We start from the raw sequence: 27,940 nt of genomic DNA, 5'->3' as shown, positions 1-27,940 counted from the left end.
TATTTAAATTTTATGAGTTATACTGAGAAATGGAATTCACCAGTGAGATTAGGAGATTGTACATCATTTTACTGTTTTACATGGTTTGTTACAATTATGAGTAGTTCAGGGTTATTACGTGATGTCAAAATCTTTTCTTCAATTTTGTAAAAATCACCGGGAGGATAGCCAATTAAAACACACTTACGCATTATAATTGAGCTTTTTTTTTTTTTTTTTAATAGAAAATAAGTAAGTATATATTGGATTACTTGCAGTCTAAGGAGGGGTTGGGAGAAAAATTAAAACACAATGTTTTGCAAGGATGAATGTTGAAAACCATCTTTGAATTTTGAAAACAAAAAACTATTATATTAAGAGAAAAAAAATTAAGTAAACAATGTTTCCACTTTAGCTTAATTCTATTGTTAAATGTGTTTAGTTTCTAAACTTTTTTCTAAAATGGTCATAAATATTAATCTTTTTTTTTTTTTTTACAATATTCACTGACAAGTCACATATTCTGCTTTTATGCTTTTTACACCTCTACTCTGCCAACTATTTTCTATTTGTACATCGTTGCTTGGATATAAAGCATTCATCACAATTTCTAAACAAAACATGTTATTTTATGAGTAAGGAGTATTTTACTTTTTTCTAATTGCATATTTTTCCAATATTCCTTTTTTTTTTTTTAAATAAAATTTTGAGTTTCAAAATTTTATCCCTTCCTTTCTCCCCCCATTTTTCCCTCCCCAAGACAAGCAGGCAATGTGATAAGGATTATACATATGCCATCATGTAAATACAGAGTTTATTTATTTTGGAAGCTAAAAGTCAGCAATAATAGAATAATTAGAATTTGAACTGAATTGAATAAAAGTTAGGTATATTAGTCACATTAGACTTGGAAAAAAATAAACCCTCAAATCCATGTAAATGGAAAGAACAACATTCTTTGACAAACAGGTTATAAATTATGTATCTCTAAAAAACAAACATTCAGGGAAAATCCTTTCATTTAAGGCTTTAACAAATCTAAAATGACAAAGATGCAATCTCATTTTGAACCAAATAACATCCCAATAATTCTAAAATTTTGTTACCATTTTTATCAGATTCCTTTCTTTTTAATTCTAATCTTTTTTTGTTGTTGTTGAATAATAACAGAATGCAATGTTTGAATCACTTCCTGTTTGTGGTTATATATTAGAATATAAGCTTCTTGAAGGCAGAGGCTGTCCAAGCCCAGATATGTTTCCTTCCATCTTGATTTTCTTTACAATATACTTCTCTGTGAAAATATTCTATCTTCCAGTAGAATAGAAATATAAATAAATAGAAAATCATTTCAATTTTATCTGTGTATTCCCAATATCCACAGTGCTCTACATGTAGCATAAACATATTTGAGGAACTAAAGTGCCTTTTGTTAGCAAAATAAAATGCATCAATAACCTAAATTGCACAATTAATGGAGAATAACATTGGATGAAGTAGCTTAAATCCTATTAAAGAATTACAGAAAAATGACTTCACTTTACCATATATATTTCATATTTAAATTGTGCAAATGTTTGAAGGACACCTTCAGAAAGTAGGATATAACTTGGACTCCTCTTTATGTCTCATGTCTTATCATATCAATTTCTGCTAATGCTACCTCCTTGACCCCTATCACATCCATTCTCTCCTCTGTTCCCCCAATGACATCAGTATAAATCAGGCTTATATTACCATTTACCTGGACTAATAACTACATTAACTATCTAGAGGCCATTCTACCTCCATACTCTCTACATCTTTCAAAGGATCTTCATAGTACCAGCATCTAACATTTATATAGCAATTTAAAGTTTTCATAGCTTTACATATATTATTTCACCACTACAACAACCCTATGAAGTAGGTGCTATTACCTGGCTCCATTTTTATAAATGGAGACACTGTGGCTGAAAGAATTTAAGTTTAGTGACTTGCACAGGGTTACCAGCCAGTGTGGGAAAGGTACAGTGAGTATACACTTCAACAACAATACTGTATGAGGATGTACTCTGATGGAAGTGGAAATCTTCAACATAAAGAAAAGCCAACTCACTTCCAGTTGATCAATGATGGACAGAGGTAGCTACACCCAGAGAAGAAACACTGGGAAGTGAATGTAAATTGTTAGCACTAATATCTGTCTGCCCAGGTTACATGTACCTTCGGAATCTAATGCTTATTGTGCAACAAGAAAATGATATTCACACACATGTTTTGTATCTAGGTTATATTGTAACACATGTAAAATGTATGGGATTGCCTGTCATTGGGGGGAGGGAATAGAGGGAGGAGAGGGGATAATTTGGAAAAATGAATACAAGGGATAATATTATAAATATATATATAATAAAATAAAAAAAAAAAAAAAAGAAAGAAAGGTACAGTGAGAAACTAGGCAGTTCTAAGGATAGTACTCTATCCACCACACTACAAGATCTCCTAAGTCATCTCTAGATTGTCTGATCTCTGCAATCTGAACCCAGTCTAATGTCATGTGATTTATCTGCATGAGATTCCCAGAAACTTTTGTGTCTTGTGACTATATCATGTAACTTCCTACCTCTCCTTACTTCCAAATCTCATTTAGCACTTTATTTTGCAACTCTCTTATGCAGTTGTAGAATGTGTATATTTATTTGTTTACCTAATCCTCTTATTAAAACTATTAACTATATGATAGTAGGGCAATGTCTTAATACTTTATATCATCTCCTTTTCCAAGACCACTCAGTTTCCTAAACAAAGTATTGTTGAATTATTAATATTCCACAATGGTTAAGATTTAACATAATTCTAAATATATGTATTTTTTCTACTTGTAGCCACTACCTAAAACAATGACTGGCATATTTTAAGTCCTTAATAAATCCTTGTGGATGGATTAGTCTGATTAGGCTAAGATATAGACTGATATTAGACTGATATGGACTCAAGAATGTCTAATACAAACCAGAAAACAAGTTTTTCCAAATCCTAAGCAGTTCTGTTAATACAAAGAAAATGCCTACAAAAAGTATTAGTATCTTATCTCTTGAGTACTTCTATGGCCCTGTTGCTATTCTTAACAGATATAATGCTGATATCACAATTAATTGCAGATGAAATGTCATCAACATAAACATCATTTGAAAAATAAGAAAAAAAAGAGCTTCTGCTTTCATACAAATACAAAGAAATAAACTGCCATAAATAAATGGAGTCTCTGAATAGGTTATTTCTATGTAAAATTAAGCAGTCTAGAATGCAAACTAAATCTATAAAAAAGAATGTACTGGGTATTTTACATTGCAAGGAGTCTGAAGGTTTGGGGAAAAAATAATTAAGAGTCAGTAGAAATGCAAATAAAGAAGACAAGTGGAAAGTACATTTTAATAAACTTTTAAAAAGCCATCTTGTCCAAGCTTCTGTTTCAGATATTCATTATCTGTCAATATAAAATAAACTGTCATCACCTATCTACCTAGTACCAAAGTTTTCAGGAATCTTTGCCTTCAGGAAAAATAATTTTAATTTTTGTTACCACATTAAATAATATAATATGTTTTGTCTACACTGCCTATTTGAATTTCTTCTTTCACAGAAGGGATCTCTCATTTTCTTTATGGAAAAGACCTGGAGACAACTGAGACAAATCAGCTATTGATACAACAGGTTCTCTCTAAGTTCATTCATAATGTCTCTGAACTATGGGAATAAACTTCTGAGGTATCTTTTGAATAATATATTTTTTAAAAAAGACCCAAACCTCCATCATTTACTATTCCTAAATGATTTTACACAAATAAATTTATGTTTTTATAATTATCTATATGAGACAGAATTCATCTGTAATATAAGTAGCATACATATGCTGAACTTCAATTGGTCAATGCTGACAAAGTTTCCCAGTATGGCAGGTTATGCCACTAACTTTCTAGTATCTTAAACCTGAAACTTCAATACTAGTCTTTTGTCGTCTTATACTTTTCATTTTTTCCCACACCACCAGTAAAATCCAAATCACACTGTAAGTATGCATTACTAAATATCTTGCAGAGATTCCCTCTAATTGCACAAGCAATACCATCTTCTTCTGACTTCTCCAGTAGGCTGCCTTTTTCCATCTTTCCTACTCTTCCCACTTATCTTCAATCTCTCCTTATGTACTGATGCCTCCCCTACTGTCTAAAATGTTTTCCCATCCTCAAAAAAAACCTTTATTTGATACTTCTACCCTTAATAGCCCTTGTCATTTACCTCTTTTTTCTCCCCTTTAGGATAAACTCTTCAAGCATATCTATAAGTAATGCCTCTTCTTCCTTTTAACTCCACACAATTTGGCTTTCAATCTCATCATTCAACAGAAACTTCATTTCCAAAGTTTTCCAAAGTTACCAATTATCTCTTAGTTGCCAAATCAATTGTCTTTAAAAACAAAAAACAATTCTTATCCTTTTTGACCTCTGCAGCCTTTAACATCACTCTCTTTTCCTTGTTCTTTTCTAAATTTTTGTGACACTTTCTCCTGGTTCTCTTCCAATCTACGTGATTACTACTGTTCAGTCTTCTTTACTAGATTGGATCTTAATCCATATCATGCCTGCTACTATGTCTCAAAGAGTTCTGTTGTTCTGGGTTTTCTAATCTTCTGAACTATCTCACTTGGTGGATCTCATTGGTTCCATTAGTTTTAATTATCACCTCTACAGTGCTGATTCTTAACTGCCACTGCCAAATATGTACCTCAAATTGTATGTCCCACAGATATCTTAAACTCAATATGTCAAAAACTGAATTCATCATCTTTCCCTACAAATCCTTCCCTTATCCAAAAGTAATTATTACCGTTCAAAGGCACCAACACTTTTCTAATCATTCATGCTTGAAATCTAGGCATCATCTTCTCCTCATTCTCCCAACCTTTCTATCCAACCTGTTGCTAAGTCCTGTAAAATTATCTTCATAACATCTTAGATATTTACACACACACACAGAAATAATGAAAATGAAAAAAGTATTTTCAATTTGCACTCAGAAATTTCATCAGTTCTCTATCTGGAAGTGGATAGCAATTTTCATGATGGGTCATTTGGAATTGTCTTGGATCATTACCGTGATCAGAATAGTGAAGTCTTTCACAGTTGATCATTGCACATCATCATCTCTTGCACATATTCTCATATCTGATACAGTGCAGACACCCTATATCATTACTTGTTTATTGCTACTATTGCAAGAGCCATTTTTTCTTTCTTTCTTCTTTTTTTTTTTTGCCTCAATTCTCTACCTACTCTACTACTAGTCTTATCATATGCACCCTCTCTCCTCCTCCCCAATAACTTCCAATGGCTAAATATCACCAGTAAGATCCATTATAAAATCCTGTTTAGCATTCTAACTCCTTTACAACCTAAGCCACTTCTCCCTTTCCAATCTTATTATACCTTACCTTCCTGCCCTAGGTTCTACTATCTAGTTACAATGGCTTCCTTGCTGTTCCTCACAGGCATTTTTACTAGCTATTTCACATTCCTGGAATAGTTCTTCCTTCTCATTTTGCATAGTGCTTGGCACACAATAGATGCTTAATAAATGCTTACTGACTGATCTAGAACAAATCATCTTTTGAGCTGTTGTTACCCACTGTTCTTCAAACTCTCATGCTTGTTCTAGCTAAAATCCACCATTCATATTTATCACTACAACAAAATGAAACTTACATCTTTCTAATGAACTGGTTTTCCTCCAGACCAAATACAAACTGAACAAACTGCAATCAAAACTTTTCACCAGCTAACCTTGCTCCTTCAGTACACTAGTATTTCCTCCTATACTTTAGTTTCTATCCTCTGTTTCAAACTAATGTGCTTCCCTGCTATTCTCAATTATGCCTTCCTCCTGTGCAAGGAATTCTACATACAGCTTTTCTTGATAATCACAACTTAATTCCTCTTCTTCAAAAAGTATTTTTACAGAACTATATACAGTTCTTAAATTTGTAAATGGATTCTCAAATACATTTTTACTGGCATTCAAACAAATTTATATTGGTTCTTTCGTATCTCAGATATTGCAAAACTTCCCTTGGGTGAGAATAACTTGTAAATGTATGACTGTCAAATTTCTATAATATCAAAAGCCTGGTGAGAACTCAGTAAATCAGTCTTCCTCATCATGTCAAGTAAAGAATTGTTGAGTTAGATTAAGTTTTAGAAGCTTTAGAATAGAAATTAGAAGTTTCTAAATAGAATTTAGAAGTTTTAGAGTAACTTGTGGTATTAATGACAAAAAGAACAAAAAACAGACTCAAATGCTTAAGAAAATACTGTAAAGGTCAGTTAGTTATTGCTGATGGTAAACATGCAACTCACTTCTTAGCAGCCTTCAAGACTAACCTTAGCCTTGTGGAAACTTCTCTTTCTTCTCGAGCAACCCATCCCACATCAGCAAAAGAAGCCACTGCATCCCCTTGGTGCTGATTAGGGCTCCATTCCGTCAGATGACTGGTAAGCTAGAAACAAGACAAAAAGTTATTATTTTGATGGTGAAATGAGTAAGTTAAGAAAAACTTAGCCAAAAAACAAACAAAAACAACACAAAACACAAAGGTACTAGGACTGCATAATAGCATTATTTCTAACTTTCCTGACATATATTCTCTATAAATACTTTACTAATATCATTCTCATTTCCTATGTAGTACTAAGATAATTTGTCAATCTTTGAATACTGGTCAATTTTTCTAATAGCTTCAGCTTTTTAAATAAACCAGGATAGTTTTGTTTCCTTTTCAAGTATTTTCATCTACAGAATACAATCTAAAAATATAAAGCATTTATTAATACTGATCTTAAAAACATTTTCCATATTGAAAAGTCTTATTAATTGTATTAAACAAATTTATTATAGGTATAAAAAGGAAAACAATTGCCATTTTTACTGATCTCTACATTGTTTATGAGAAAAATGCTAAGCATGTCAAAAGAACTAGTGCAATTGAGCATCAGTATAAAAATAACTTAACTCAGCTTCAGTCCTGGTAGCCTTTACTCTTTTGCTTAGTCATCACAAATATTCAAATATGTAAACTAAGAAAGGAATTTAGAAATTATAAATATTTTTGTAATTAATATGACATGCTAAATATGAACTTCATTAAGATTTATTGTGGAAATATAACTTCTGATTGCAGTTATCTTTTTTGGATGGAAGAATTAAAGAGTTAAAATACAAAATAAAAACCAACAGTTATCTAGTTAAAAAAAAAATACTAAAGCAAGAAATTTACCAGATAAATTTCAGAAGTTAATAAAAATAAACTAATAGAAAATCATCCATCACACCAATCATTATTTCCATTCATCCTGTATAATCCTGAGACTACTTGAATAATGCCTTCTCACAGAAAAAAAAACAAAAAACACCCAACAAACCCATTATTCAAAGAATTATGGATTAACTCAAGATAAGAAGGAAGGGGAATATTTTTAGTTGATCTTGATGAGTACAAGTTATCAGGCCCAAATGAAACATTTAAAATACTAAAAAACTTTCAGTGATAAGGAAATGCTGAGATACGCAATGTCAATGATCCCTGAAAGAACAGAAAGTGATAAAGACATCCAAAGATTTGAAAAAAAAAATCAAGTGTTCTGAGAATCTGGAAACTATTGATCAGTAAGTCTAACTTATAACTTGGGCAAAATTCTAGATCAGATTACTAAAATGATAGAATGAACAAAGTGGCAATCACAAAGATCATGGCTTCATCAAGAAAAAAAAACATACCAAACTAAAATTATATTCTTTTTTGATAGGATAATTTGACTAGCAGATCAGAGGAATTTGGTAGAAACACAGTTTGTCAAAATAACTTAATTGGGGAAAATAATTCTTGGGAAGATGGGCTACAGAAGAGTAGAGTTAGATAAGTATAGAAATGCCTGAATGACTAAACCCATAGAGTAGCAATGAATGATTTAATGTCAACTTCAAAGGTGTCTGGCGAGGTGCCTTAAGGATCTATGCTTGGCCTTGTATTGCATAATTTTTTTTTTTTTTTTTTGCTTTTTGGTGAGGCAATTAGGGTTAAGTTACTTGCTCAGGGTTCACACAGCTAGGAAGTATTAAATGTCTGAGAGATTTGAAACTCAAGTCCTCCTGACTTCAGGGCTGGTGCTTTATCCACTGCACCACCTAGCCGCCCCTGCTTAACATTTTTATCAGTTACTTGGATAAAGATATAGCTAACAAATTTATCGTATTTGCAGCTAACCTAAAGCAAGAAGGAAGTTAATAACTTGTAGACCACATTGAAGACTAGTATGAACTAAAAGTTTTAGTTGAGTTTAAGAAATCAATATTGCAATTATAAAATGAGAGAAGTAGGTGGATAAGATTTTGTATGGAAAAGATCTGAGGGTTTTAATAGTCCAAAGTTCAACATAAGTCAATAACATGCTATCCAAAAAAAAAAAAGCAGCTAATATGATCTTTCATTAAGACAGATGGTATCTAAGAATATTATTTTCACTTTTGTGCACCACATTTTAGGAAGTATATACCGAGTCCATGCAAAATAGAACTGGCTGGAATAATTGGAAATGTTTAGCCTGGAAAAGAGAAGACTACGGGAGTTATCAAAGTATTTGAAGACAGTCATGTGAAAGATGTTCTAGAACAAGTGATAACAATTTTAGAAAGATATTTAGGAATAATTATTTGATGGAATTAAAAATTATTGATTAAGCACTTATTGTTGAGCTAGTAATTGGGCATATGAAGACAAAAATAAAGAGTTCTTACCTTCAGGTAGCTTACAAGCTATACAATTGAGAACAAGAATGGGCTAAGACTTGAGGGATGTAATTTGCCTTTAATAGAGGTATTAAAAGCAAAGGCTGAATGATCACTTGATAGGCATATTCCAGGAGAGATTTTTATTCAGGAATGGGTTGGACTATAGATAGCTTCTGAGGAACTTTTCAACCCTAAAATCCTGTGTTACACGACGTAAATAATAATTAAGTTTAAAGAAAACTCCAATTAAAAAAAGAGCCAAATATGTAATCAACATACATTTAGAAAATAGCCAAATGGGGGCAGCTAGATGGTGCAGTGGCTAGAGTACCCGCCCTGAAGTCAGGAGGACCTGAGTTCAAATTTGGTACTTCCTAGCTGTGTGACCCTGGGCAAGTCACTTAACCCCAACTGCCTCAGGAAAAGAAAAGAAAAGAAAAGAAAAGAAAAGAAAAGAAAAGAAAAGAAAAGAAAAGAAAAGAAAAGAAAAGAAAAGAAAAGAAAAGAAAAGAAAAGAAAAGAAAAGAAAAGAAAAGAAAAGAAAAGAAAAGAAAAGAAAAGAAAAGAAAAGAAAAGAAAAGAAAAGGAAAAGAAAAGGAAAAGAAAAGAAAAGGAAAAGAAAAAGAAAAATAGCCAAATGTGTAATCAACAAGCATTTAATTGTTTGGCTCTTTTGAATGTTATAAAATCTTACACTAAAGTCTCACTTGGATGTGAAAATGACCAGGGGATGACTTGGATCTTTTGAAATTTACACTAAAAATTTCATGTATAAAATATTTTTTATTTTATTGTACTATTGTTATGGAAATGCTGGTATTATTCTATAAAACAAATTTAAAGAAAAGAAGAATTTCTATGCTATAACAAGGTTTCAAAGTCTGGAAGATCTTACAAAGATAGAAAAAGTTCAATAAGGTGCTCTATCTCATGACAAGCAGCTTAGCTAAGTTTGGAGAAGTTAAACATTGAGGCTCTTTACCATAAGATGGTAAACTTTCTTTAAATGAACAATTTTAAAGGATCATTTATTGACACCCTATAGGAGCTGCTATTATGCCAATGAATGGAATAATCAAACCAACATAATCAGTTTCTTGAAGTAATTATTTAGGGAGATAGAAACTAGACTGATTTTTCTGACATGGGGAACTTCCAGTGAACAGTATACAGGATAGAAATTTTTCGGAAATTTAAAAGTCTCAAGAGTTTTGTCTGGGACACTGAGACGTACCCTGAGGCATAAAGCCTCTAAACAATAATAATAATATTAAGAGGGCATGAAAAATTAGAATTGTAATAATACAGTATTTAGAACAAAGAAGAGCCAGATAGAATCTCAGAGTTGGAGGAGGCCTCCAACCTAGACAGGCCTTTCCAGTTCTAACAAATTCAAATTATTACTATTTTTCATTAGATCAAGCCTAAATTTGACTCTTTATAAACTTCCACCCACTCCTCCTCTTCTGTTTTCTGAGCTGGATTAGAACAAGTCTACTATCCCCCTCTCTATGTAATGCCGGGAGAAACTGAGCAAGATAGAGATTAGAGAACAATTTAATAATTTACTTGAAAGGGATCCATAGTTTGATCCCAGGGCTGAATGAGACTACTATCTCAAAGAATCCAGCAATGAATGTCAGATACAATATTCTTTTATAGGGTAACAAGAACAATGACATAATGGGGGAGTACCTGGATGGGGATGATCTAATGGGGGGAGGAACCTAGGATGAGGATGACGTAATGGAGGCAGGCATAATATGGAGGGAGGTACAAGAGAGGCTCCTGATATTCTAATGATGTCTAAAATGGATAAAAACCTTTATCCCATCAAACATTAAGAGGGAATGATTAAAGCCTAAGATCTAAGATATAAGACTTTTATCCTAACATTAAGAGGGAATGGTTATAACCTGAGGACCATTAGGGAAACTGGGTCAGGATATTAAAAGAGAACTGTGGCACAACATCTACATCATAGCTATCACATTCCAGACAAATTTTCTTTTCTTCAAGCTCAGTTTCCCTCCATGGCGGTGTATGATATTGAGGACCACCTTTGTCTATCTAATATTGAAAACTCTTAAATATGATAAAACATCTTTATTTTATCAGATGGAAAAAGTGTGAGAGATGTTATTTTTGTTAAAAACTAAATAAAATAGGTCTGAGGGATACCGAAGGATAGCTGGCCAAATTAAATAAAATTATAGTAAGTGGAGTTGAAATTAAGATGCACAAATGAAAAGATTTTGGAAAATTAAATATATATATTTTAAACTCTTAGAAAGGGGCTGCTAGGTAGCAAAATGGATAAAGTACTAGCCCTGAAGTCAGGAGGACCCGAGTTCAGATCTGATCTTAGATACTTAATATTTCCTAGTTGTGTGACTCTGGGCAAGTCACTTAACCCCAAATGCCTCAGCAAAAACAAACAAACAAAAAATTCTAAGAAGTTAGTTACTGAAAAGTTTGGAGTAAAAATGTTTGTGGCAGTCCTTTTTTGTAGTGGCTAGAAACTGGAAAATGAACGGATGCCTATCAATTGGAGAATGGTTGGGTAAATTATGGTATATGAATGTTATGGAATTATTATTGTTCTGTAAGAAATGACCAACAGGAGGAATATAGAGAGGCTTGGAGAGACTTACATCAACTGATGCTGAGTAAAACGAGCAGAACTAGGAAATCATTATACACTTCAACAATGATACTGTATGAGGATGTATTCTGATGGAAGTGGATTATCTTCAGCATAGAGAAGAGCTAATCCAACTCCAATTGATCAATGATGGACAGAATCAGCTTCATCCAGAAAAGGAACACAGGGAAATGAGTGTAAACTGTTAGGATTTTTTGTTTTTCTCCCCAGATTATTTTTACCTTCCGAATACAATTCTTCCTTTGCAACAACAAGAACAACAAAATTCGGTTCTGCACACATATATTGTACCTACGATATTCTATAAGATATTTAATATATATGGGAACGCCTGCCATCTAGGAGAGGGGGTGGAGGGAAGGAGGGGAAAAATTTGGAACAGAAGGGAGTACAAGGGATAATGTTGGAAAAAAAACTACCTATGCATATGTACTGTCAAAAAAAAAGTTATAATTATAAAATTAATTTTTAAAAAATTAAAAAAAAAGTTTAGAGTAAACTTAAAAAATTAAAGTAAATGTGAATTCCATCTCAATCTCTGACAGGTTTTCCTTTATGACTTTATAGCAGAGGCAATCTATATTTTTGCCTCCATTAACATCTTGTGAAAAAAGAAAAAAGAATGCTTATATATTCTCTCGTTACAGAGAAATGCAGTATTTAGAATTATATATAAGAAGGCATTACTTTGCATAGTTTGGAAAAGTATGAAATAATTAATGAAATAACAGATACATTAAATTATATATTGATGCAAGAAGGGCCCTAAATTAGTTGGTGGTGGGCTATATATGTCAACATTCTGGATTAGGGCTCCCTTGGTATATGTATCTGCAAATCCTACAAAGACTGGTTACACTTACAGGACATTTTAACAGGCTTTCTAATCTGTAGACCTCAAATTGTCTTTTGAATATATCAAAATCTAAAGTTGACCTTCTGGATACAATTTTCTTTTTTTTTCTTCCTTTTTAAAAAATAGTTCTTACTATGTTCCAGGCACTGTGCTTAATGCTATTAAATTTATTATTTTAAAAAAAATTTATTATAGCTTTTTACTTACAAAACATTTGCATGGGTAAGTTTTCAGCACTGATCTTTGCAAAATCTTGTGTTCCAAATTTTCCCCTTCTTCTCCCTACCCTCTCTCCTAGATGTCAAATAGTCTAATATTTGTTAAATATGTTAAAATATATATTAGATGCACTATATGTATACATAATTATAAAGTTATCTTGCTGCACTAGAAAAATCGGATCTAGAAAGAAAAAAAAAAAACCTGATAAGGAAAACAAAAATGCAAGCAAGCAATAACAGAAAGAGTGAGAATGCTATGTTGTGGTCCACACTCAGTTTCCATAGTCCTCTCTCTGAGTGTAGATGGCTCTATTACCGAACAATTGGAAGTGGTTTGAATTTGGATACTATTTTCACAAAAACTAATTTAGAGCAACATTATAACAAAATTGTTTTCATCAAAAAGTAAAGCATGCTTAAAGTCTTATTTCTGTTCTTTTTTATGTCTTGCTATGTTTTTAACTCTACCCAGCATGCATTTTAATGAACTTTTTGTTTGTAAAAGGAGTCAATATCAAAGAAATGACTTTCAAAGAATAAATACACAAGCACTACATAAAGCCCAATTCAGTCTCCAAAGACTTATCTGGCTCATGTTCTCATGGATAAATTAAACCTAACTTGAGCTATCTTATGGCAATGAAAAATCAAATAATATAATTACTTTCTCAAAATACTTTCTAAAGACATAAACCTTGTATCATCTATATTTCCTTGTTTATATAAAGTATTGCCTTTTCACTTGTTTAAATCATACAAATTTCCTTTAATATTGAACATTAGTTTATCTACTACTATTGTTAACAGGTCATGTCCACAACTGCTACTCAACAAGCTGTTGTAAAGAACTAATTCCAAAAATCAATGAAAGTAATCTCTACCCATCTTAAATTGACATGTTTGGATCTCCATATCTTGTCCTTGAAAAGTAACCATATGCTACTTTAAAAGTAGTGTACAAGCAGCTTAATGGATTTTGACATTTCAAAGTTTTTCATGTGTTACGATCATTGTTTAGTGCCACTAAAAAAAAAAAAAAAGCTTCAATTAAGTTTCACTTCCCCCCAAAATATTAAAAACTCACTCAAAAGACAAAATTCAAACAGTAATTTCAATGATTTTCAATATAGAGAGAAGGCAACAAAACATTCAGAATGGAATGGTGTCTGATGCTATAGCATGGGAAATAAACACCTAACTTAATACCCGAAGGATAACTCAATTTATAAAAATTTCATGTTAAAAGGTGAGTTTGTGGCATATATTAGTAGTCAAGTTTTTAGTTAACCATAGCATTTTTTAGATACTTATATTAACATGCACCAATAACTGATAGGAATTTTGAAGTAGACAAGGCTGACTTACTGAAGTTTCACAGCATGGTCCTTTCCTACTAATGTTAGCAGAAAAGAAAAAGGAAAAATAGTAAAGGGAAAGAAACAGAATATTCTCAAGAGTTTGTTATAGAACAAAAATGAAAATAGTACTAAACATCACTAAGAAAATTACCACTTGATAAAGAGTAAAATTATATCACAAAGTATTCTAACACATTTCATATAAAACAGCACATCATATGGAAAAATATTTTGACAAAACACTAGACAACAGCAGATAAAAATGACTTGTTATTTTAAATTGAGACTTTTAAATTTAATTTGAAGTAATTTTGGATTTAATTTTAAATACTCAAGTAAACTGAGAAATTGAAATAATATTGATAAAAGGGAAAAAAGCAAAGTAGAAAAAGATTGCATGAATTGATTTTAAAAAATTGGGAATTTTAGAGTACCAAACTACTTTGTGAATTCTCATTTTTTGCACACTACATTAGGCTATAACACATTTTAAATCCTGGCTTATAAAATAAATAGTGAAATTTTTATGTCTTTGCAGAGTTTAGATAGCATTTTTTATGATGTAAACAATCTTTTCTCTTTCACCCTTTCAATTAAACTGGCACAGGGAAAAGGTCATTAATAGTTTATTAACTGATAACTGCAACATTTCTACTTTAGACTTTATCATCAGAACTACTACAATATTTTTTAGTAAAACAAAAATACAATAGTGAATAAAATGGTTTTCAGTTTTTTATTTTAAAAAGGCTAATAATTCTAGTTCTCTACACCCACCATTTTTGTTGTAAGAAAGACAATAAAGAAAAATCATGGTGTAATCCAATGAAATTTGCTTTTCTATATGGAGGATATATCATGTGAAAAACTATTACGAATTGAAAGACCCAAAATCTTACTGTTGACTCTGCTACTAACAGTGTGTCCATGAGGAATTTACAACTTCTATGAATCCCAGTTTCACTGTCAGCATAAGAAAAGTTGGAGTAAGTGATTTTAGATCCCCAATTTGAATACTCACTACGTAAAATGGAACTGATGAGAAATTACATTAGCACTTTCTGTATCTTCAACAAAACTAACACATAAGGAAAAGAGCCCAGGAAATTACTATTATTTGAACACTGGTATGTGTTCTAAACCCCTTGTGTATTTTCTGTTTCAGATATTTTATAGAATAAAGAAACTGGAGCAAAGCCCATGAACAGAAAAACTTGGGTTTTCTCTTACAGGCTTAGTCATGGAGTCATGTTAGCAAAGATTCAAGATAATCATCCTAGACCATCATTCCATTTCAAAGTGGGGAAGGTGGGAGAAGATTATGCAGTTAAAATTTTCAGTTACACAAGTGATCCTGATGTGATGGGTAAGCAATCAGGTGGATTTATATGACATAACCTTCAGCTGACTATTTTCTCTTACTGTTCATAAAAAGGTCTACTGAGTTTCTCTTGTGTTTTTTTCCCCTTACATAATTTTAACTGTTTTGTGCAACAAAACAAAAATGAAGCTAAGCTTATTCCTGATTTAATGGCTATTTTCATGACTGTCAATAGATGGCAATGCCATTCCATTAAAAACCTAAGACAAAAAAAAACCACCTTTTCAAAGGAGCAAACAGGTTAATTGAAAACTAATCTTCAAAAATAAACAAAAACTAGTTTTGAACATGCTATGTCCCCAAATACTTTTTCATAACCATTTTTAAAAATTAATGTTAGTATTGTTTTCTACAAGTTTAAAATTTTTTTTTATTATAGCTTTTTATTTACAAGATATATGCATGGGTAATTTTACAACACTGATATTTGCCAAGCCTTTTGTTCCAATTTTTCCCCTCCTTCTCCCCACCTCCCCTCCCCCAGATGGCAGGTTGACCAATACATGTTACATATGTTAAAGTATAAATGAAATACAATATATGTATACATTCTACACAATTTTAAAAGAAAAACAATATAAGGTATATTTTTTCAGTAAAAGGAAGAAACCTTGCCAAAACATTGTGGATAATGTTGGATTTGGGCAAAAGTATGTTACAATGTTGACTCTGCCATTCTTAAGTGGCCCTGTGACCACAGTCAAATAATTTAACCTCTCTCAACCTCAAACTCCTGACCTATAAAACAGAATACCTTATAACATCTGATTCATAGGGCTATTGTGCATGAGGCTCAAAGGAGATAACCTATGCAAAGTACTCTGCAAACTATGGGCACAGATATGCAGATATCTATATATTTGCCAGTTATGATGATTATGTGTAAAAGTAACAGTCTATCCATTTTTCTGAGATTACTAAGTTAAATTGGAACAAGCACCCTGAGAATTGAGAAGAGCATTATATTGTAGCAAATGTGTAAGCATGCTTGAGCCAGGGAGTGAGTTGTGGTAAACCCCAAGCTGTTGTTCTCCATATATAATTATTATTGTTTATTTTAATTAAGGTTTTTTAAAGTAATTTTCACAGGTCACAGAGTAGCATTTTGGAAGCATAAATAAAATTTGTGGAGTGCTACAAAATGAAATGCAGCACTTCATTTTACTTTATAAAGGCCTAGGGTATTTCAATCAGGGTCTTTAAGTAAGTAGACTTTTAAAAAATATCTCCAACATATTTTTCTTCCTGAGCTAGTGATACTACACATCTGAAGAAACACAAGATCTATTCAGAAATGTTAAGTGGGATAAAATGGTTGAAATAAGGCAAAATTTCTGCTTTATTTTTTAAAGAAATCAGTCTAATTAAGGAAGGCAATCAAATGAACTTAACCAATCCTACCCATATTCCTCTTAATCCCAATGAGAGCAGAGATCATAAACGTTGAGTTTATATTTTGTGTCTAATACAGTGATTTGCAAATAGGAGGATTTATTAGCAAATGTCTGGACTAATTCTTAAAACACTGAGAACAAGGGTCACTAAATGGGGCCCTGGAGTCAGGAGGATTTGAGTTCAAATCCAGACTCAAACATTTACAAAATGAGTGAGTCTAAGTAAGATACTTAACTGGCCAAAAAAATAAATAAACAAAGGAATCTAGGGATAAAATCAAATAGGTGTTACAAGGGATCATGTGACAAAGGCAAAGTACGAATTACAAGCATCAGGAAAAGTATCTTGCTTTTGAAGCCCTCATAGACCTACAACTACTTCAGATAACTTAACCTCAAGAGACTTGGCTAAAATACACAACATAATCTTTCTTAGAAACAAATGTCTTTCACAGAAATCTCCAAAGAAAGATACTGTTTGTATTGAACAGTATTTAATAGAACACATTCCAGAAATAGCCACTGGGGCATATGCAACTGCCACCTTAGTTTCAGATAATAGAACCATAATCTTTAATTCACCTGCCTGAGGCTAAAGTTGCTCATCTATAAAATAAGCTGGCGGAGGTAGAATGAGCTCCAATTAGAGTCCTTTCTAGTTCTGAAGCTTCATAAACATTTTAAATTCTAAACTTGAATAAATTTGGTAAAATAGAAGCTTTCCAAAGAAGCTTTTCTTTGGTAAATACTGAGTCAGAAAAGGCCATTATCAGAGCAGATTCAAGTTACAATTAAGTGCTATCCCAAAATACTTTCATTTGTTACCAACTACAAGAACAAAAGTGTCTCATTCTGTATCTCAATCTTAATAGGTTCATTTAAATCACTAAGCTGGTTGAATGACTGGGATCAGATTCTAGAGACAGGGAGAGAAACTAAGCCTTTGCCCTCTTTAACAAAATTGGCCACATGTCAAAGTGAGTTATTAAAATGTGGTTAATAAGGAACATTTGTTGCAATTTTCTTAATTTTGATAACAAAAGAGAAAAATTTGCAAATAATCAATCTTACATAAATTATATTTTTCTTTGAAATCTCATCTGGCCTACTAACTTGGCAGGAAAAGAATGATCAGCATAGATTATAACAAAAATATTTGGAATGGGTTCAGCAGGCAATATACCATATACCATGAAGGATATAGCACCCTCCTAAAGCTATAAAGAAATAAGGGGGGAGGAATGGGAGGATGGGGAAGCAAAGGGTAAGGGAAGAGGACAAGGAAGGGATCTACATGGGTGGGGGAAGATTAAGTAATAACAAGACAAGTTATGGAGCAGAATTTAATTAAAGAGGCAGCAAGATAGGAAAAATGTGTGTGTATGTGGGGTGTGTGTGGGGGTGTGAGAATATGTATATATATATATATATAAATATATCTTTTCTTAACTGTAGCTTACTTGGGAATAGTGGGAGGGATGAAAGGAGGAAAAAGAATAGTAAATAAGATGCGCAGCAGAAAACCAAAGAGCAATTTACAAGGCAGTAAAGAAAAATGGACATTCATAAATATAATTTCTTCTACTAAAATATATATACTTTCTTGATCTGGTAATTTGTTGTCATATATTCTGAATCCTCCCTGATGTTCTACTAGGCGCACACAACAATATTCTCTTGCTTTGCTTTATTTTTTTTTTCATTCCTTTTCTATTTTTCTTTTTTTATATAAATGCAAATTTTTCAAATAAAATAAATTTTTAAAAATATTTTGCAGATAATAAGGAAATTTCACAAAATTACTAAGACTATTCTACATAAACTGTATCTGCAGAAACTCTCAAGCTCTGATTTGAACCCAAAGCAAGCATTCCACCAAAATTCTTTGTTCCTCTTCAAAATTCTGATTTGCTAACTTTGAGGCTCATGTGAAGTCTAAAACAATTAGTTTATAGAGCTATGATTATTATAGTGTGTAGTTTTGTTAGAATTAAGAACTTAAATAACTTATATTACTGTCTTTCTGCTTGAACCACATAATGATCTTTTTTTACCTATTTATATTCCTTCAAATTAATAGTGATAAATTGTCACTTTCTCACATAAGTTAGCAATTATAATCTAGAGCACTAGGAGTTTCCTGGAGTTGTCTTTCTTCTACTTCCCCAAATATTTAAACAAAATTCTACCTGTCACATAAGACTGATGGGCTTGAAATTCAGCTTTATATTTGAAAAAATTTACACTGAAAAAGGCTCAGACATATTTTTGCCTATTATATATTTGAGAAGACTAAGAATGTGAGTCTATGGTATCAAATACTATATTAGCAGGATTGTTCGAAATTCCTAAGCCAGAGAAATTGACTATATTTCTATGCAAAAAGGGAACTGTTACTAACATGACTCTCAGATACACTCAGGGGGAGCCCTAAGTACCAGGTAAACAAGGGTCCCATATGATTTAGGGCTTCCTTGCCAGAATACTCCAAGGAACCAAAAACTTTCAAGAAGTGCCCTGGATAGCAATTTGACTGCATAGCAGATATATCATCAGTGGATTTCATCACCTTAAAAGTGGTTCTGTAGCAGTAGGAAAGGAAGGCCCTCTGCTTGTAATCATTGGTCAATTTCAAACTGGTTCAAAGAAAAACAGGTAGAAAGATTTCTCATTACAACAAATGGTTTTGGATCAGTGTGGATCTGTGTCTCAGTTCTTGACAGCAAGGTAAGTTTTCCTTCCCTGTGCTACTACTACATAACAGTGTGATTTTGTAGTCATTGCTGAGCTCTATCATTGAACTACGGTAGGAAAAAATTTCAAAAGGAACACTGTTACTTCAAAGAGAAGCCCTTTCAGCAGAGGAAGCAACTCTAGCACTAACAGAAAGAAACAGTACTGGTAGAGACATCTTATATGTGTACTATGACAAAGGGGATACCTGATGGTCATTTGGAGTCCAGGAGCTTTTTGTTTCATTTAAGATGCTTCTACAGGTCCACATACCCCTTAAGGTGGCTTTCTCTTAAAGCTAAATCTTAAACTCTGTTGAATGATTTATTACCTATTTGCTATTTGTAGCTGTGAGCTGTTTTGCAACAAAATCTACAGTGCTTTATAAAATATAATGTGATGCAATTCCTAGTAAAGAGCAACATGAACACTGCCAATAGTGAAAAATGAAAGTGCATGCAGATACATGACTCGGCTTAAAAAGAAAAATGAGACTTATGAGAGAATAGGTTATTAAGCAGCCTCAATCCTTATTTTGTTTCTTGTAAACTAATGTGGCTAGAGAAATACAAAAGTCTGATGGCATCTTAAAAAACCAAATTTATATGATAACATAAAAATTAATAATTTTAAAACATTTTTTAAAAGTACCTGAAATTGAACTCTTGGACATTGAATCAGAGATAAATTAGTACCGATCTTCCTCACAATACTTCGAGATGAACCATATGGTTTGCCTGACCAGAGTACCTGAGAAAACAGAAAACACAAATGTTTAATGACAATCCTTACAACATTGCTAATATGAGTGTATCAGTCAATTATAAAACACATGGGCCAACTGTGACACATAATTAGATGGCACACTATAATAAGAGAAATGCTCCACATTTGGGGGGGAATAGCTCAAGTGTTTCCCAATTAAAAATTATGAGCACAATGCTTAAACTATTAATAATGCAACAAAAGTTATTAGAGAGAGCATGTGCAATGGCAATACACTGAAACTAATAATTAATTTAGCATTATGTTTATTACTATATCACAATGTCTGCTTTCAGATTATTTCTCCCTTCTTTTTTCTAACAAAGGAACACTCTTGTAGATTAACTCAGGTTAGAAAATTTAAAGATTTAGCCTCAGAGCATAAGATCAAGGATAACACAGATGTACTGGGATTTGAATGAGCACTATCAGATTTCTTTATATCAAATACAGAATGATTTGTGAACCTTAAAACACTGCAGTATTAGCTATAATTAAGGTATGCCAAACAAAACAAAACAAAAAAGCAAAAGAAAATAATACCAGGCACATGTAGATTAGTGGATCCTCTATGAAGCTTGACAATGTTTTTCACTAAGCATACTGGTCTTTCATTAAAAGGGTATTTGTGATTGCATGAATTTGAAAGAAAAGAGAGATGAGGCAGAGGCAAATAATTTAGTAGAAAGATCAGGATAAGATAGTCATCAATAAGGAAGACAAATGAGCCATTAAAGAATAAATCCTAAAGAAAAGAATGGAAGTAATATAGGATTGAACTGTACTTCCCACTATCCATTTATATCTGTGACAGTTGTGACTATGTTCTAAATGTTTATATACTATTATCTTACATAACTAAACAGACTTCTCACTCCAGGTAGCTTAGAGGCCAGGAACATACACCAACATGTAGTGCAAAAAGCCCTAAAATCAAAACTCAGAAGGCTTGGTTTTGAATCTTGGTTCTGTCACTTATTCTTCTTTGGCCTCCCTTTTCTCATCTATGAAATAAAATTAGGCTTTAGGCTCAATTTGAGTCCCTTTATGGCTCCAAATCTATGATTCTACCTAGACTTTCCCTTACCATTATTCAAATAATGCAATGCCATAGGTTATTGTGGAACCAGGTACAGACTAGCTCCTTGGGCAGCCATTATCACAAATCAGCCTGAGCTCAAGCTAATCACTCTGTAATTCTTCAAATGAAGAACTTAATTATAAAGTCAAACTCCATTCTTCCTATTCTGACTGTGAACTCTGAAGGTTGGGCCAGGACCAAACACAAAGCAGGAACAGCATTTGTTTCCCTTCAGGGATTCTATGTGATTTTCCACTTTTAGCATGTTCAGGGTCTCATTAATTTCTGAGTACATAAAGGCCAGGAAAAAAAAAAAAAAAAAAAAAAAGGATTAAGAGAATTAAGAATTAGGTCTGAAATGTAGATGATGCAACTCCCACCTAACAGAGAGGACTATTACTTGATTATATCCTTGGGAGAGAAAGGACATCTGACAAAATGGAAAGTGTGAGGCAACACAGAGTTTTATTAATGGATAAATAAAAAACAAAGCAATTGCCAAGCCAATAAAAAAAAAATTGAATGGGCATGCAATGGGCAGAGACTCAACAGATAACATTTAAACAAATCTTTACCTTAAACATTTTTCAATGGGCTTCCTTAGTCCTGATCTTTTAAAAATAGAATCATAAATTAGGGCAAAAAATAGCAAAAAAAATTATTACTAATATTCTGTCTTCTTAATGTTTCCCCTGTAATTCTAACATTAAGCCACAGTTCAACTAATACTATGACATAAGAAACGGATTTAGTTAAAGCAAAATATAATTTGATATCATAATTGTAATAAAGCATGAGGAAAAAGAATTTAATGTTCAAAAAGAATCCAAGTTTCTTTTTAATACAAGTAGATCCACAATGAGAAAGAACAAAAGTAAAAGATTTGCCAATACCTTTTCTAGTTTATGATCCTATGGCTGGTATGTAAACATGCAGATAAAGCTTTCTAAGTTGACTTATATTATTATTTTCTTAAGTATTTCATAGACAAATAAAACAAGATATATATATTAAAAAAAAAAAAAAAAAAGGAAGTTGTAGTTAAGAAAAAAAACAAACAAAACATGCCTGAACAAACAGAAAGGACGGTAGTTTTAGCCACAGTAGGCTAAAAAAATTGAGTAGTTTCTTCTGCTTTGGTTACCTGTGTTCTGCATGGCACCTTGCACTGTGTAAAGAAACAGGAGGCAAAGGTCTCTGCAGTCTGCTCACTGGGTCCTCTAGGGAGAGGACGAAATAGCTGCTTCTGTTACAGGATGAAAAAGATAAGTGGAGAAAAAGAGCAGCTAACCTCCAGGAGTCACAGAATTAGGCCTTCCTTTATTTTCTCTCTTCAGCCCTCATGAGAAAAAAAATGCAAATAGCTATAAAGGAATAGGGAACAGATGGTACTGAAAAGTCACCATCTGTACACTGGGAGGCTGTTTGACCCAAGTGGGTCTCTCTCCCTCTACTCCTGGCTCAACTGTGCCTTGTAAATGTAGATGTGTAGAAAATGACTTCCTCTATTTTGAGGCAATTAAAGATATATTGTTATTTAGATATACACAGATAGTGATCAGAGAAGATATGAAAGCTTTAAATTGATCTCATATTGCCTAATCTCTAAAGTGTATCACTTTCAAAAAATTTTCTGAACAGTAACATTTTATTTTGGTTGTATCCATTTGTTAGACACACAGTACATATGCATATATAAAAAATTATATGTACATAGGAAGGTAACTAAAGCTATATTAATATTAAGAGAAATTCTGGGAAAGGACTTGAGAGGTAGAGAGACAGTATGCATGTGTGTATATGTATCTAGTTGTGACAGTCCATAACATTTAGCAACAGTGTTTGAATGTGATGACAGCAAAATGGGGGGAATCTGGTGACATTAGGAAAGCAGTTTGTTCTATTTTAACATTGTGAAATGGTACAGTAGAGGTGTTGAAGTGTGAGGCTTGAGTCTGAAGCTGTCATCTGTCTGAGTCGTGCTGGCTACATACCCTAATTTTATGTGGTAGTAAAGGGAATTATAATTAAATGCTGCCACATTTCTACTTTATTTTCTATTTTTAAATTTGTTCTGCATTAACTTACTCAGATTCATGTAATAATCCGATAGACAATATTTAGTAAGAAATAGCAACTGTAAATTCAATCCCAATGAACACATTAAGTGAACGAACTGTTTTAAAGACAAGCTAGAAAAAATAAGCTCTTGGGTTTTTTTAGACTTTAGGTGTGAAGGGAGAAAGAAAAGAAAAATTAAGTTGTACATTAAAAAGAAAAAAAATTTTTAGAACAGTGGAACATGCTAGGATTTTCATAAAAATCCCTAACCAAAGGACACATTTTTCTTAGTTTTCTTTTTCATTGAAAATTCTTAGCCATATATGTGTTCTACTGAAGAATATAGGAAGCAACAAAGTTCATTCCTTAAAATAGGAAAATTCTGAATTACATTCTCTTTGCCCACAAATTAAATATTGGCTGTCCACTACAAGTTAGAGAACAGCAACCCATCAGTTCCACAAAACTTGCCTCTTCAAATGGAAAAAGAAAAGGTAACATAAAACTTAAAAGTTTAATGCTTTATCCAATACAAAATGGAGTCAGAACCCACTATACCATGTATGAGAGAAGATATGAAGGTTAAAAGACATAGTCTTGGACCCTGAAAAGCTTACTATAATAAGATTTAGTTCAATTTTTCAGATTTAGGGTAATGTGAATATAGTACTGTGCTAGAGTAAGAAACTTAGTTCAAATCTCATTTTTGTCACTACAATTGTATGATCTTGAAGCAAGATTAATATAACTGTTCTCAGTCTCGGTTTCCTTATATGTGTAAAAGTCACCAGTCAGCCTCCAGTCCTTTTCAGCATAAATTTATATTTATATGATTTTAACTGAAGCTAAACTATTTAGAACTATGTGAACATGTAGTTTTTAAGTCTAGGTGCTATCCAAAAAAAAGGTCAAAACAAATTAGTTTTACTGATTTTCAAATAGTATATGCTCTAATATTAAAGATGTCATCATAAAAAGGGAAATAGGAGGTTGTACCCTTCACGCTAGAGTCAAAAAGAACTTTTTAAAATTATTGCTGGCTTTCTTTTTTTTTTTTTCCTTTTCCTTTCCTGAGGCATCTGAGGTTGTGACTTGCCCAGGGTGTCACATAGTTAGTGTTAAGTGCCTGGGGTCAAATGTGAACTCAGGTCCTCCTGACTTCAGGGCTGGTGCTCTATTCACTGTGCCACATATTTGTACAGCTTTTGTTTTTAGATCATCTTAATTTCCTTATATATTCCTTCTACTCCCTTAGCCTAACAGCCACAATCTCATTAATATATAAACGAACGAACAAACAAATAAATAAATAGATAGATAAATGAATAGGGGGGGAAAAGCTTCTAAAAAGTCCAACACATCAACTGGACAGTCAGTCAATGAATACTGACTAAATGCCTAACATATGCAGGGCAGTGTGCTAAGTACTGCTGAGACAAAAAGATGCAAAAGATAGTTCCTTCCTTTAAGGAGCTCATAATCAAATGGGTGAGACTAGCAAATAATCATGCTACAAACAAACTGCATATATGATAAATAGGAGACAGTTAAGAGGAAAGGCACTAGAATTAAGAAGGTTTGGGATTCTTGTAAAAGATGGAATTTTCACTGGGACTTGAATAAAGCCAGAGAAGCCAATAGGCAGAGATAAGAAAGGAGAATGTTTCAGGCAAAGGGAAAGCCAGAGAAAACACAGGACCAAGAAATGGAATGTCTTCTTTGGGGAATAGTCTGGAGACCATTGTCACTGAGTAGAAGACTACATTTGGAGAAATGGAAAGGGGACCACAGGACATCAGAGAGGGAATGTAAAGATTTGGAAGAGCTGCTGTGACTCTCCTTCTGACCCAACTCAAAATTCTGTGTCTATTCAAATCCTTTCTCAGTTTTCACAATAAAGTTTCTCTCTTTCTCCCCTAATTTCTTTTCTCATATATACATGCTATATACACGACTGTGAAGACCACCTCATGGTGCCATGGCTGTTGGGGACCCTTGCACTCTGAAAAGGCACTCATGGTTAATCTGAAGATACAAATATAATTATGTGCTGTGGGTTCCAATTCGAGAATCAAATGGAATATATTTGCAATAAAAGTCTACATATCTGTCCTTATGTGTTGGTCAGTTAAAAGACTTAAAGGGATCAGCTGATTCTCTCCTAATATTTTTTTTCACTTAGAAGCATGTTTTATTAATGGGTCAATCTATGTTATGCAATTATATACATGTACACAGACACATACATACAAGACCACTTCATTTTCCCTAAGGACTTATAGCAAAGAGATCCTCAAGCCTTTTTACCTTTAGCTTGGCCATGTAGAAATAGAAACATCTCACATTCACATTCAATTCAGATTATTGAAAAAGTTTCTCTACTCTTTATCTACTGTAAATGAGATCTTTAGTCCTAGTCTTTCTTTTTAGAAACTTAAAAAAATGCTTTGTTAAACTGCTTATTGATATTTAACTGATATTCCCTTCTCATTGTTAATTAATACCCAACTTCCTTTCCTTTTACTCAATCCTCTTTTTTGGTTGTGTTAATAACCTGTCTTTAGTTTGTTTTACATATTATCATCATTTAGAGTACTTTTCTTCCACAACCTTCCCCTAATGAGGCTAGAAACAATTTTACCTTTAAATTAGCCAAAACACTCTTTAAAAACCTTAACACTCTATTATCTTGCTGTTTGCATCATTCATTTGTGTAAAATTTTTCATGATCCCATTTGGGGTTTTCTTGGCAGAAGTAGTGAAGTATTTGCCATTTCCTTCTGCAGTTCATTTTTCAGATGAGGAAACCAATTCAAACAGTTAAGTGACTTGTCCAGAATCATAAAGCTATTAAGTGTCTAAGACTACATTTGAATTTAGAAAGTCTTTCTGACTCTGCCTGGCACTCAATTTATAGAGCCACTTGGCAAAACCACTGCCTTCTTAAAAGACCCTAAATTTTTCATAGCTAAAAATTATTAGATTTTTGCATGCAACATAGATTATTAGCACTAAATAAAATTATAGTATCATATTCAAATAATTTTCCTTTCACTTAACAGATAGTTTTTCTTCTTTTCTCAATGGGTAGAGAAAGAATTTGGAACCGAAAAAACAATCCTAACTTAAAATTTCTTAAAATTGGTAAATGGGCTTAGTCTAGATTTTCAGGTCTCTAAGGTCCTTTATAGCTCTTGTTTTCTGATTCATAGTATAACTCTACTATATAAATTTAGACCAAAAAATATACTTCTGAAATATGCAACAGTGTTATAAGAAAATTGTCTTTTGTGATTTTTCAAGACTTGGAACTACTCAGTTTCACAGATATATTTTACTACTGCTTTATGAAATCAATTTTGGATACTTACTGATTCCATACTTATTCCAACTTGTTCGCAAACCATCCTAATTAGGCGTTTAATCCAGTTAAGCATCTAGATGGCAAAGTCTTCACAAATTGTTATTTGCAACATTTCAAGCACACACATCAGCACATGGTCCATAATCAGACTGAAATTAAAACAGAAGCATTTAGATTGGCATTCTTTAAAATTAACATCAATCAACATAGTATAGAGTGGCAGGAATATAGAACTGTAAGATAATAAATTGGTTCTAGTCTTAATTCTGTGATTTATTTCCTGGGACACCTTAGGAAAGCAATTTAAAACAAGGAGGCTGTGGTTCCAATATATTTCAAGAAACATTTATTAAATACTTTTCTATCTGAGGTATTAGGGATAAAAGGAAAAGTAGCAGTCCTTGACTTTGAAGGAACTTACATGGGAATAAAGAACCAGAGGGGAGGGGGAGCAGGGAGAAAAATCATAACATTAGTCAAGTAGATATTATACTGATTTTATAATCAAATAGTCAAGTACCAATAGTGTTAAGCACATCTATCATTATTTCATGGTCTACTATTCCTATTCACAAAGGACTTATGATGATTTGGAATGGAAAATAATATTCACATCCTGAGAGAGAACTTGGAGGCTGAATGTGGATTGAAGTATACTATTTTCATTTTTTTTGTTTCTCAAGATAGAAGGTCTGATTTTTCTTATACAATATGGCAAATATTTGGAAAATGTTTCCAAATATTCAAAAAAAGTGGAAAAAATTATGATTAACTTAGCAAGGGAGAAAAAACGTGAAATAACTGTAAAGACCATGTAATTGAACTTTTGACTTTTGGAGCCTCCTGCACTCTGCCAAGCTTCATGTCCAATTAGAAGATACAGATATAATTATGTTCCAACTTGAGAATGAAGCTGAATATATTTCAATTAAGTCTATATATCTGTCCGTAGGTATGGAATAGTTTGAGGGACTAACTGGGAGCAGGAGTTGATCCTCTCCTTAGTAGTACCACATGTCTTCTTAATGGCTGAGTCTGCATTATATCAAAAGTTAAACTAAAAGATGAAAGAATACACAAATAATTTTATGATTTCTTTGATGTGGAGATTATCTCCATTGAAGCATATCACAAAGTTCAACAGCACTGAAAACCAACTTCATAAGTCACTGTGGCCAAAAAAAACTTCTACAATACCCAAAGGTAAACTTCTTGATGAATTGCCAGCTTATGTTCAGTTTGCCTAACCACTTCCCACC

The 27,940-nt window shown here is 32.6% G+C and overlaps 1 protein-coding gene across 9 annotated transcripts in view; it reads right to left on the bottom strand.

The window, feature by feature from the left end:
• The window catches only part of MTFR1 (mitochondrial fission regulator 1), a 55,738-nt gene that overhangs the window by 17,108 nt on the left and 10,690 nt on the right, over positions 1-27,940 (bottom strand). For 3 of the 9 annotated variants that reach the window (XM_074278784.1, XM_074278782.1, XM_074278785.1), the window contains exons 2-4: positions 26,689-26,830; positions 20,062-20,160; positions 6,399-6,514 (exon numbers count right to left, since the gene is read on the bottom strand). In XM_074278784.1, coding sequence (XP_074134885.1) covers positions 6,399-6,514; positions 20,062-20,160; positions 26,689-26,754 — 281 coding nt within the window. In that variant the 5' untranslated portion in view covers positions 26,755-26,830. Of the gene's footprint in view, positions 1-6,374; positions 6,515-20,061; positions 20,161-21,831; positions 21,868-26,688; positions 26,831-27,940 lie in introns of all 9 variants that reach the window. The other 6 variants (XM_074278780.1, XM_074278781.1, XM_074278783.1 and 3 more) reach the window with 3 other exon arrangements.

This window comes from Sminthopsis crassicaudata, chromosome 1 (genome assembly GCF_048593235.1).
Source record: "Sminthopsis crassicaudata isolate SCR6 chromosome 1, ASM4859323v1, whole genome shotgun sequence".
NCBI lineage: Eukaryota > Metazoa > Chordata > Mammalia > Dasyuromorphia > Dasyuridae > Sminthopsis > Sminthopsis crassicaudata.
Note: the sequence above shows the minus strand (reverse complement) of the source record. Positions and strands in the feature narration are given on the sequence as shown.